This window comes from Synchytrium microbalum (assembly GCF_006535985.1).
Source record: "Synchytrium microbalum strain JEL517 chromosome Unknown SmJEL517_scf0027, whole genome shotgun sequence".
In the NCBI taxonomy this organism is placed as follows: Eukaryota; Fungi; Chytridiomycota; class Chytridiomycetes; order Synchytriales; family Synchytriaceae; genus Synchytrium; species Synchytrium microbalum.
The window spans coordinates 201,015-214,305 of NW_022158376.1; the positions used below are offsets into that span (position 1 = coordinate 201,015).

Here is a 13,291-nt window from a genome sequence, read left to right on the forward strand (position 1 = left end):
CCAGACAAGTGCATCATCCTCCGGTCATCAACAGCCAGTATCGCAGCAGCATCAACAACGGGCTATAGTGGATAATACTCCTCCACGCAGGCAACTCAGCCCTGTCGGGTTTCGTATACGAGGAGCAGCTTCTGGACCCAGACATGTACCCTCTGAACCCAGAAACACCAGCGATGAGCCTCCTCCACAGCCAATAGCATCCGCCACTGGTAAGAGGAAGAAGAAAAAGAAGCAGAAATACATAAATCATCAAAACCCGAATTTTATTCCAGTGCTCGATCTCACCAAGTCGGACGATGAAATGTCTATAGACAGCGTATCATCAGGGGAGCCGATGCTTTCTATTAGATCAAACAACAAGAATAATGATTATAACAACAGCAGTCATCAAAGAGAATTCGTCCCGCCGCCACCTCCTCCATCACCACCATTCATTCCGCCACCGCCACCACCATCATATAATCAGCAATCGCAGTCATCACGATGGCCAAATAATGTAGGATCTTCATCAGCCAACAATGGCGGATTTGTAGAATCGCATCAGCAGGAATGGACAGGACATGGACACGGTGCTCATTCGCAGAGAGGATTGAATCGGAACTCTGGACAGCAGCAACCATATCATAACAACCACATCAACAACAGCAACCATAACGCCAGCAGCAGCAACCAGCAACAGCAAGCACTTCATGTGTATCCAACCTCTGCACCCATGAAACCTATATCAATCACACCGCCACCCCCAACACCAATACTGGGCCCAAAGCCGTGGGAATATGATCCATCTCAAATAGCAAGCACAGCTCCACCACCAGGCGAACGAATGTATACATTCCCACTGCCCGATAACAATAAGAAGAAATACATACCACCATGGACGGTTACTTCGCTAGGTAAAGAATTAGATGCAACCATTCATGAATTAGCTTCAAAAATGGAATTGCACACCGTCTATCCTCCCAAGTATACATCGTTTGTCGCTACAGCCACGTTTTTAAGGATGCCTTCTAAATATACTGACGACAAGAAGGATAAAAGGAAGGAGTCTATTGGTGCTGTCGGTGGTAGTAGCAGTAGTAAGAGGCTGCCTCCACCTCCATCAAAAAGGCCATCATCATCGGCAACCGATAAAAAGAATCGGCAATCGACTGGTGCCAGCAACAGCAGTAGTGTAAAGCCAAGTATAGTAACTGCGAATAGTACAGGTGTAAAGGTAGCACCAGCATTGGCCAAAGTCTTGTCTGAAGATCCAAGTCCCCAAATGTCTCCACTGACTGATAGTGAGCCTGCTACAACAGTTGGTGAAGATAAGAAACGAAAGAGGAGTGATGATGCTGATAGGGACATGATTTAGGAAACATAGTGTACAGCAGGGTCATTAATAAATTCGCATGTCAGAAACCCCATCTTTCTAAATACAATTTGTTCAAAAGAGAAATTACTAATACTTTACAAGCTTATGTATGAACATCTTATGTGCGACAAAATGAGGTCTGGCTGTTTATAAAGATTCATCTACTGAAGGCATGCAAACGGATTGGACTTCGAATATGTCTGAGGTGATGCTGGCCTCTTTGTCTGTTGTGGATTCTGGAGTCAATTCAAACTATATGGTTACGGGTTTGTCAGAAACTTCCTTTACGCTTCAAATTGTAGAGCACATATATATACTCACTTGGACGATTTGATAGCACAACGCTTCAGATAGTTGATTCAACCTCGCACCTCGATTGTCACCATCCTTGTCATCCGCCATCAACCAATTCAGAGACATTTTCTTGCCTGGGCATGCCAACTCGACTAGTTCATCAAATATGGCCTGATCCATTTTGACTCGAATCAATCCACCTGCGTCCAACTGAAGATGCACTAGTTTACTGTTACTATTATTACTAGGAATGCTGGCTACGAAACCCGTACAGTCTTCTTCAAATAAAATGTAAGATGAATCAAGTGTCCCATTGTCGAGTATGACGACTCGACATGACGAAAAGGGCGTTATGTACGCCTGTTTGCGTATCGTAGTGGAATCCTTGACTCGTGGTGACAATGTCGCTTGGTTTAATACAGTCACAGGTCTTCGATCAGGACTTGTGCTCTTTCGTAATCCCGATGGTCTAGTAGGTCGATGGAGATACAAAGGTGGTAACCCAGGCAGACGTGGAAGTGCAGCACCGTCTGATTTACTATTCGTACTTTCATCAAGTGTGGTGATTATTGGTTGCTGTTGTTGATATGTAGTGCCATATGCTGTGGGGCGAGCGAGAGCCGAGCGACCTTGATTCACGAGACTCTCTATATCTTCAACACTGAGAGATGGTCTTGGATCAGCAAAAAACTAACAAACTTAAATTGGGAACTATAGAGATACCTGCTAATCCAGGACAAAAGCTCATCGAACTTAGTTCTCAGGACGCCTTGAGAAGCAGAAAGTTTGATCTCTGTATCCTCTTTGGTTCTGAAAATGAAGGCTCCATCCTGGTATTCTTCAAATTCTAGATTCATGAAAGCAATAGGTGTCTTGGGCTAAATGAGAGATTTTGAGCACCAAGAAGCATGAAAAAACCAAGTGACCTGATCATAGACTTACGAGAAACGATGCTCTTGGCAATGACTGAATGTCCATTGAAAATGTCCGAACCACCACTATACCACCGGATGGATCTGTACATACAAGCCGCTGGGTAACCCTATCATAGGTCCCTTGCAAATGAACTGGTTCATCTACGGCTAAAAGTGACGTAAAAGGCTTGTCAGATTCTCTTAAAGGGCACAAATATAATTTTCGTAAAGAACAAGTTTACCAATAATGACTGCGAGCAAGTCAGCCTCTTCAAACTTTTCCAAACAATCTAGCTCTTGACATTTCACCCATCGTCGAGGCTGATACAGCGTACGGTGCCATTCTCCTTCCGAGAACGGCATTTCTTTGGCCATCAGTTTCTTTGACACTCGTAACGGAACGGACAGCATACTGCCACCACGATACCGATTTGGGTTGACAGCCTTCTCTTTACCTGCCGAGACACCAAATATCTGTCATTTTCAATTGAAAAGTGTAAATGAAAAAAATAAGCAAGAATACGGCTATGTGAACTCATCGAATGGAGCTTACTCGGAGACGTCTGCCCTCTGTCAAAGACGACAAAGCACTGTTATCAGGATTCCATATAGTTAGGAACGTCTCTCGAACATGCTCTAATCCAGCATTCTCGGGTGGATAGTCACAAATTCGGAACTTCACTGACTTGGAAACATCGCGAGGCTTGATTCGTTCCTGAAAAGATGAAGAATCGGAGCTTTTGCTTTAATGACGGGCTTTGTTGCAAAGCTCATCCTAGTTTTCAAACACTCTTACCCTCATCTCGTCCTGCATCCGTGACATCAGATTAGAGTTCTTGAATTCTTGTTTTTGACGAACATGGTCTTGAAGGCGTTCACGTTGCGAGCTGGTCAACAATTGCATGAACGACTGCTGATCAGTATGTAGTCGCATGCAATCATACAAGTCTTCCGCGTTTTCGATGTGCTTCAAATCACCTAAAGAAGAGCGCGTGGTTAAAATGAGAGCAACCAAAACTGAGATACTATGGCACTCGTCTCACCAGGAAGCTTTGAAAACCTGGGCGGTGTGGGGTTATCTCCGAACTTTCTTGGATCCATTTCAGATTCCATGACAAGTGCTGAATACGTTCGTTGCATCAGATTCTAAACAAGGAACGGTAGTGTTAACACAAAACGACGTGCAGTAGAAAATCATGTCGTATTACTTGCCTCATAGTCCTTTACTGCCAAAGATTCTTCTCGTTCAGACCTTGTTATACGTACAGTATCGCTCTTCTTTTCAATAAAACGAGCAGGAAACCGTCTCATGATGATGACATCAATACAAGGGACATCACCACCTTCAGGTATAAGGCACTTCAAAGCCATTGGATCTACTCTCTTTGCTTGGAATCCAAGTTTAGCGTCCCACCGAGCCAGACGAGTTGAGTTGACCTGAAGTTGAAGAACAGTACTGCTTGTAACTTCTAGAGCCGGACACGGTTCTGGTGGACCCAAGAGCTAGCCGGTAGAGGTGAGCAAAACAAAGAAAATGTAAATCGATGCAATTGAAGAATCCGCAATTCACCTTGGCGCTAGAAATACGCAATTTCAATCCAACATAAATCTTGCCTTGACGAAGCAAGGTATCCAAAGTAGAATCCAGACAAGCTCTGATCGAATACCATCCATCTGTGAGCTCGATACATGTACTTGCACCTACATTGAAAAGGTATTAAGGGCTAGGCCGAAAGAATTGGAAAATGACGTCGTCATCTACCTTCAGAGTAAATAGCAGAGACGCATAAAACCATCAATTGAGACGGCGAAGAGTCCCTTTCAATAATCAGTTTGAGAGCAGACCGATGCGCAAGATTGATTTCTCGTTCGTATCTAATGGCCAAGGAAAGAATGAGATTGCCTTACATTTCATCACAGTCTTGAAGGTTTTAATCTCACCTATAACAAAGCTGGTCAACTACAGAAGACGGCTTCCACAAGTCCTGCAGCAGATCAGGCTTTGACCGAATCATACAGGCAAACTTCCAGACAATCCATTTATAGTGATTCGAAATCCATTCTTCGCTTGCTAGGGTTGTGTCTGCACCAGCATCAATCAAGGCCTTTCTGGCTTCAACATTAGCCCAATTCTGATTGAAGGCATAGGTAGAGGCTGACAGAACTGAGCAAGCAATGACATCGATAGGCCTATCCACCAACGTGTGAGAATGATCCCTCGAATGCATTTACTGGCATCAACTTACACATTCCGTGCCATCAAGTCATCAAAGTCATAGCTCTGTTCACGTCCAATCGCTTCTCTCAAGGTTTGTCGCGAAGCAGGAGCTAGCACAAAAATATGATTTGCTCGGCGTTTGATAAGTAAGAAAGACATTGCTTTATCAAAACTCACCAGTCAAATCGAACAAAGTTGTGAGATTCTTCTTGTTACTTTCGTTCGGATCTGCGTTCTCACTGCTGACCGAGTTCTCTACAAATCGTCGTCGACCACCGCCGCGACGAGGTCCAACAATGCCCTTTTGTAGACCAGCTGGCGTCATTGGAGACTTGAATGGTGCTCTTCCTCGAGCAACCCCTACGGGCGTGACAGGTGCACTACGACTGTTGCCTTTACTAGGTGCACTACTACTTGCTGCACCTGGAGCAGCATTTAGCAATGAAGTTCGAGGCAGTCCAGATGGTACGGCCAAGGCTCCACCTCCTTTGATCTGCGGCGGATGGAATCCAACCACCTCGGAGCGTATGCTTTTACTTATGGCAGTTTCTATATTCGTTTCACTGGTCGTGATAGAGTCTGCATCATACAATGCTTTTGCTCGGTCCCGAGCTGCATCGGATATTGGTAGTGGTGCATCGGATATTGGTAGTGGTGCACCTTTGGCTGTTGCGAACCCACCAAAGTGGTTGACTTCTATTGCACTTTCTACATTCGATTGATTGGAATTGATAGAACCTGCGTCATATAATGCTTTTGCTCGGTCACGAGCTGCATCGGATATGGGCAGTGGTGCACCTTTAGCTGTTGCAAACCCACCAAAAGGGTTGACTTCTACTGCATTTTCTAAATTAGTTTCCTTGGTAGTGATGGAGTCTGCATCATATAATGCTTTTGCTTGGTCAAGAGCTGCATCTGATATGGGCAGTGGTGCACCATTAGCCGTTGCGAAACCACCAAACTGTTTGACGTCTATTGAGTGTTCCACAGTCCTTTCATTGGTACTGATACAGTATGCATCATATAAAGCTTTCGCTCGGGCAAGAGCTGCATTTGATATGGCCAGTGGTGCACCTTTGGCTGTTGCGAAACCACCAAAATGCTTGACTCCTATTTTCTCAGCCTTACGTGCTAAATCTGCATCTGCGGCTGTAGGTGCTCCAGCTCCAGTTGAGAAGCCTCGAAGGAAAGGCGGGATGTCCACTGCTGGAGCAGATTCATCCTCTGAATCCTTGCTTACACCACCAAACTCTATAGCGGGCAATTCAATGTCTAATAGATTGTCGTCAAATATATCGATCTCGTAATGATTTACTTCCTCATCTTTGACGTCATTTTCAGTTGCATGCACTAGTGCCATAGCTCGTTTATGGGCAGTTTCCAATACTGGCGGTGATTGCTTGCAGTTTGCAGTTCGAGAACCAACAAACCGCATTGGAAGCTGAGGTACAGCAAAGCCACTATTATTATCGAATGCTAACTTGTTTAAACTCAAGCGAGCCTGTTGTTGTTCTTCATGATCAGTGATTTCAGACATAACATTAGAAGCAGCTAGTTGATTTTCTGCATCAACGAAATCTTGTTCGACTATCTGATCATGAGCGAAAAACGCCTCTTCTGAGGCTGTTGTTATTTGAAGCTCAACTGTTGTTTCCATTCCATCTTTAACAGCGGGTTCTACGACAGCTGGCCCTACTATATCCAGTTCTTCAGCTCCTTCGTCTTCTATACGAGCTGGCCACTTAGCTCGCTGAGACAGCTGAGCTTGGCGATTATTCATTTGCAACTGTTGCTGAGATGCAAAATTCGACTGGGATCGATTAGGATGTAGCTGAGATCGAGTATGATGTTGAGACAAGATCGACTTGTCATCATCAAACATAGATCTAGAGGCACTACCTGTATTACGATTGGTCTTGACAGACTGTGATGATAAAGGTAAATACGTGTCGGATACTCCTGGAGGTTTTGCAATCTCCTTTAACGAGACACCACCAGGAAAACCTGAATATATTCCTCCTGTCTTGAACATTTCAGAAGCTTTGGCTAGTGCATCCTCTGAAATATTGATGGTCTTTTGAGATGCCGTCATGAAGTATGGTACATCACTATTAATATTAGGGGCGGGAAGTGCAGCTGCGGTGGTGGGAGCTACAGCTGCGGGCAGAGTGGCTGTGTGTTCTGGATTTCGAAACTTCTGAGTCAAGTCATGAATCATTAGTTCTTGTGTGGGTGAGAAGTCTTCGAATTGATTTGAGCTTGACGACTCAGATCTCTTCTGAGAATCAATATGTCGTTGCAAGTCAATCAAAGGCTCAACTCGGTCGAGAGAGGCGAGAGGTTGATTATCATATACAGCATTCTCAGTAGCATTTACAGACTGACCGTCATCATTATTTACAGAGAGGTTACCAGCTCCTCCCATAATTGAAGGCAGTCCGTTACGAGTTGGCTTGTGGCCGACCACAACAGAGACGACATCATCATTATGTAGTTTATCAGAATTACCCTTATTGTCAGACTGACCATTGGAGACTATTATTTGGTCGTCCATTTTGGCCGATTTGCTGTAGTTTTCGTCTACAGTGTCGCTATCATCCTTCATCTTGCGTTTAAGGCTTGATGGTGATACAGAGCCGTCTCCATCAGCTGATACGACTGCAGTAGTTTTCATGGACTCTTCGTTCATAACAGGTTCTGCGTACTTGGCTCGTGCAGCCCGTTTTTTCTCCTTTGGCATTTTGGGAGTCTTTTCATACACAGATGACGTTGGTGGCTTGACGACTTCTACTGGTTTGGTGGATAGTTGACTACGTGTCGCCAACCTCTTAGGTGGTCGAGGAACCTGATCGACCCCATCTGATGGGATCCGGGGTGTAGCTTCTATATTAGATCGACTACTAGTACCAGCAACAGGACCTTGTATTATTGGTGGCGGTAGTGGAGGTGGCATAGCTGGTTGTTTATCGGTGAGTGGCCTAGATTTACTGAACAGATCTTCCCTGAAAAAGAAGTCGTCCGTCTCATCACGACTCGTTATGACATCGTTTGCATTACTGTGCAGAATGTCTGTATTGTCCGACATGGCTTTGAATCGTTTAGTGAGTTCTGACTGTCGTGGCGAATTTCTGTGCGATGGAGATTGGAGGGATTGTGTATCTGACAATTTGACTCCGTATGGTGATGATTTGCGGACTGTTTCGAATAAAGTAGGTGACGACCCGGCATCGGCATCACCGTACTCATCATCTACTAGTAGCGGTCTCTTTGGACTAGGGCGTGCTACAACGAGTTCAGTCTAGTGTAGACGCAATATGTTGAGTTGAGTTATCATGGACAAAAGCGAAATAAATTGGTGAATTACCACAAGTCCTTTTATGGCAGTGTCTTGCAACCCTGCATCTTCAACTATAGCAGTTACAGACGGTCCACCATCACGATGCATGGGTGGCATACTCATACCAGTGGGATGCGAAGGTATTGAACGCCACACTTGGGGCGGAGGCATGGTTCTGGCCGACGAAAACTTAAAAGGAGTGTTTAAAGCCGAGTTGACCAAGGCAAATCCACTTTGCAGACTGATATTCCTTCCATTCCCTGCTCTTAATGCTTCCATGACTGCACCAGGAGTCTTTTTAGGGACATTGCCTGGCGGCGCAGGCGTTTCCAATTGTTGAGACCACTCATCCAGAGATATTCCATCTAGCGGATCCTGCTGCTGAGCTATGGGAGTCACCGGTCGAGCAGTCACTGCTCCCTCCCGTTGCAAAAAGCCGTATACTGGAGAGTTTGGTTTTGTGGTCGAGAAGAGGGAGAATCGAAGACCCCTACTAGGTGGCAGAGCACCATGAGATCCGAATGGAAGTCGCTTCTCAACACCAAAGGGTGTTTCACGTAATGGCGATGAATCTGGATTAGGATTATACAGTGACATGACGGCCGAGTCAATCACACCATTACTACTTCCAGTCGTGTCTGTGATATCATTACTCGTAGTGTCAATGTCTTCCATACCAGTAGCATTACTGAGTCTTCGTTGTGGTGTTTCTTGGCTCTCAAACAAATATTCGAGCTGCATTGGTTGCACAACTGGCAAGTTTGGCGGTATAAGTGGTGACGTGTCTAGAGTTGGTGCCATTAACTGAGCAATATTCTCATTCTGTTGATATGGACTCTTCTCAGCCAGCCAAACTGGGTTGTGAGAAGGCTGTTGATTTGTGTGGACGCTACTACTTGTTGAAACAGCTCTAGCCGCTTCTGCAAGTGGAGTGTTTATGCTATTTGAGCGTTGTTGGACTGGTTGACTCTCTTCCACCTTAGCCTATTAAATTTGTTTTGAGTGTTAAACGTGAGGGGTTTGGTCGTAAAGCTTCTTTTAGGTAAAGACCTGATCCTGTGGCTGATCTGTATCGTTCTCGTCCTCTTCTACATCATCTTCAACAGTAGACGACTCCATAGGAGTCAACCGACTACTGTTACGAGATGCAGCACCGTCAGCACCTTGTTCGTCATCCGACATAATAGGATCATCATCATCGATGGGATGATCTTGTTTCAAAGGCTCTTTGCTGCGTACGATGAGCTTTGGTAAAGACGTAGAGTTGGGAGGCGTTGACTTGGTTGCTTTTCTCTGATTCCTCATTTCTGTCTAATGGTGCTTGGAATGTTTGCAATTTGCATCCCAAGAACGTGATCGTAAAGAAAATACGTACTTGTAATCCAATAAATTGATAAATAAATAAAGGCTGGACTGATATATCTTCACAGATTCAAGCGAGGATCTACTACAGCAAAAGTAACAGTTAGGACTGCGTGTTTGTCAGTTTGAAGAAGAAGGCAAGGCAGACATGAGAAGTTCGAATCGGTCATTATATACGTATTGTACTTACACATTGGAACGGGAGCGCTCCTCAAAGCCAACACCACCATTCTTCGTCAAGCTTGAAATTTGAAATCCGTGGTTGCAGAAAGAGCTAACGTTCAAACTTCTTCGCAACAGCAAAACTCTCACCGCGGAAGAGCGACCGTACGCGGTCGAGCATTTCAATATTCTCAACGTGTACATCGGATACAATATCGTTCAAAGCTCTCGATTCAGTACTTTATTTTACACGGAGGCAGACAAAACTAACTATCAAACTGAACAAACCAAGAATTATGATGATGATGATGACGATGCGGCAGATCCTACTTTTACTCGTCCCTCAGAGTCCACAAAGGCATGTAAGCCTGTCGGTTTCAGCACTTCCTGATCAACGACTTGCTGAGCTTTAAGTGACGCCACAACCTGTTGATTTTCTGTATTCTTCTCTAGCAAATTCCGAATGGCCAGTATAGTATACTCTCTTAGCCCTAAAACATTGTATTTAGCAAATTTAGCCAAGGTTTCTTGTTTGCTATGCACAGTACCGACAAGAGCTCAAGCACGGAAATCATGCCCAAAGCAAGGACTGGGTATACTCACAAGGATTGGCATCATCAATATGAGCTTGAGACAGTATTAACGGTATTCCACCCAGTCTCCTAATCTCGTCTTGCACCTCCCGACACTCGTAGCAGAGATTGCCCAGTACACCGACAATGTTCACTTTGAATCTATACAAGCCCTGGTTGAGAGCCGTCAAACCATACGTATTCGAAGAGGGTGCCTGCGTCTGTCTAGGCAGATATTCGTCGGCAATCTTGAGCAACGTAAGGACAGATTCTACCAATCCCTTCAACATGAGTCGTGATTTATCTTCACTCCTCAATACCAGAGTCAATCTACTCATGATTCGTAATAATAGACCGAGACCGTCCCGATCGGGTATGTTTGGTTCATGGCATCGTGCGGTTGATGAAGCATCTGACTGCGGAGGCATTGGTGCCATTAATACCGGTGCTCGATCTAATAATTTGTTTATCACTTTGGCTAGGAATGACATGGTATCGAAGGAGATCGGAAGGGTGGTGGTATCATCATTGACTTTGGTTTCTATATACTCGTCCAACACTTTCAAAAAGGTGACATGCACCGGATCTAATAGCGTTGGACTTGGTCCAGGTCCTTTCATACGACTTATACTATCCATTATATCCCGAGTTAAGCCCAACTTGATCATATTATTGAAGACGAGGATGCTAAGAGTTGAATTTCGACCAGTCAGTCCAGAGTTGATAGCAACGCTGACACCCAGCGAAACGAGATGTCCGTGTACGTACATGCTATCCAACAGCCCGGGATCGGCAACAGGTTTCAAGGACAACGTCAACATTTCCAACATCATTCTAGTCAACTCTTGCCCCAGCTTGGTATTAGTCAAATACTGACTACGGGCAGCATCGTTAACGGTACAGTTGAAGATCCACATAACAATCAATTTAGACAGTTTCGTGTCCTTGATTTTTAGTAATTGCCTAAAAAGGGTGCTTTTGTCAGCGTCATGCCGGAGGAGACAATTTGTAAGCCATGAAAACTTACTTGACTAGATCCGACTCCTTGAATATGAATGGCCACAGTTGATTGCAGACATTGGAATTACAAGTCATCATGTTGGCGAGAGTTTGGAAACCGTAATGCACACAAGCCAAAACGTGTGGTTTGAGGTTCTGGCATGGGGATGTTGTCGATATCAACCAGCTACATAAATATGTGCTGATTTCTTCGATGGGTATATAAATTCGATATTGGCTAGTATTTGAACGTGTGTGAGTCCAGTTTCGACAAATAAAGCGCTATATACCGAAAGTAGTTCCCATTGACAACACACACCATGATGAATTCTGGTTGTATGGAACTGAGGCACACAAGTTTCTAACAAGCTTAAAATGGGCACCCGTTATGGCAATGATGAGACAGGACTTGTGCCGGCATTCGACACCAGCTTGGCCCAAACCATTGAAGATGGAAAACAGTTCGTTGCGGATCGTTATCAGCATCTTACTAAGACTAGGCCATATATCGGTTCGGCCCAGTATAGCTCTATTTGTGCACAGCGTAGAGTAATGACAGGAAAATAGTTAGCGATCAATACATTTGACAACTGTTTTGACTTGTTTTGACAATCTGGAATTGGAGAGTCCCAAAGAACCAGCGAGATGTCATACCTCTGTTCAGGGTCTTTGCAAATGGCCGAAGCAACAGATTCGACGGTTTCGACGACATGAGTCAATTCTTCTTTAAATAAGTGAGGATTTGATGAGGCCATGCCCTTTGCAGCACAGTAGCGTTCCCAGGCGAGGGAGAGCATTCTAATGTGTTCATTCTCTTCGGGCAGATCCATATCAATGTCGCCTGAACTCTCTTGACATGCTTCACAGCAATCGTCTTCGTCATGGAGTTGGTTTGACGACGATGTCATTTTTGTTTCTTGAAGTGTCATGGTATTATAAATGGAAAGCAAGGAAGGAGCAGGATAGCGTTCAAACGCTGGGTCGGCTTCGAGGCATGTTATTGGTTGCTAGTAATGGGTTTTTACTAATCTTTCCTCAATTTGTCATCTTGATCGAATTGGAATTTGATAGTAAATCGGGTTCGCTTTCTTGGCACACACAGGTTAACAAAGAGTTGCGGGCGGTCAAAACGTGTCTAGGACACGTAACATGAAATACCGTCGGCAACCAGCACGACATAACAATTCCTTGCGCATAGCGGTTCGCGAAAACAGGTCCAAAAAATTGCGACTCAGAGCTACAATAAACTGTAACTTGGCTATATATAGGTATCTACAAAGAACTAGATATTATGTCGTGAACTATGATGTCAAACACCGTGGCAAGCTTTCGAGGGGTTTGCGTATTTTTGCTTCGTTTAGGCTCCTGAATTCTTACAGAGGGATTCCATACGTGTCTGGACGACGGCCGATGATGCTTTTGGTGTGGTAAACTACCATGTTCTCGTAGCCTACATAGCAACTTGGCTGCTTGTAGTGTTTCTTGATGTTCCATCAACCCCTTCAGATTACTCTTGGTCGTCACTCGTGACATTTCAGAAGCATTCCATTTTTCATGGAGATCAGCTGTTCGAGACCGTATGGTGCTTAGGAAGTCGTTGATGTTGGTAATATCGTTCATTTCCGGGACATCCAGCCCTTGTGGCAAGGACTTGCTCAGTGGGGGTGCCGGTAAGAGTGCTGTAAGGGACCGTGTGATATTCGTAGACTCCAGGAAGGTGTTGCTTGTCCTTCGTGTATTGTTTGGAAGCTTGGTCGACCTGGTAACCAAGTCATGTAGCGACGATAATGTGGAGATAGAAGCCATCCCTGCCTTGTATGCATCTGTCATCTACAGCGGGAGGGTGAGCTTTCATAGGTCGACAATCAGAAACAAACCCAAGGGCTCACGTTAGTAAATGGTTGTTTCGGAACGTCGTTAACCTGTTCCTTGACTTGATCAGAGTGTATTCGATGTACACAATGTGGACATAGAGTAGCTCGGAATTTTGAGTGACGTCTCAGAGCTTTATAAGCTTTGCCACGGCTCTGTGATTGTGAGGGAAATCCTTGATTTTTGACCCAAACCACGAGTTGATGT

At 44.7% G+C, this 13,291-nt stretch overlaps 2 protein-coding genes across 2 annotated transcripts; both read right to left on the reverse strand.

Annotated features, from left to right (window-relative positions):
• Window positions 1-1,501: 1,501 nt before the first annotated feature.
• SmJEL517_g04228 (uncharacterized protein) lies at window positions 1,502-9,422 on the reverse strand (the record flags this gene model as incomplete). Its single annotated transcript, XM_031170156.1, has 16 exons — window positions 1,502-1,606; window positions 1,676-2,309; window positions 2,372-2,526; window positions 2,591-2,730; window positions 2,805-3,036; window positions 3,116-3,277; window positions 3,359-3,540; window positions 3,606-3,708; window positions 3,790-4,065; window positions 4,133-4,263; window positions 4,325-4,437; window positions 4,504-4,752; window positions 4,809-4,890; window positions 4,958-8,078; window positions 8,145-9,101; window positions 9,168-9,422. The coding sequence occupies 16 exons, from the start codon at window positions 9,420-9,422 to the stop codon at window positions 1,502-1,504; spliced, it is 6,897 nt and encodes a 2,298-aa protein (XP_031023851.1).
• Window positions 9,423-9,935: 513 nt separating this feature from the next.
• SmJEL517_g04229 (uncharacterized protein) lies at window positions 9,936-13,018 on the reverse strand (the record flags this gene model as incomplete). The annotated part of the gene is made up of 7 exons (XM_031170157.1): window positions 9,936-10,132; window positions 10,245-10,900; window positions 10,982-11,176; window positions 11,241-11,450; window positions 11,532-11,741; window positions 11,867-12,219; window positions 12,590-13,018. The coding sequence occupies 7 exons, from the start codon at window positions 13,016-13,018 to the stop codon at window positions 9,936-9,938; spliced, it is 2,250 nt and encodes a 749-aa protein (XP_031023850.1).
• Between the last annotated feature and the right edge of the window lie 273 nt (window positions 13,019-13,291).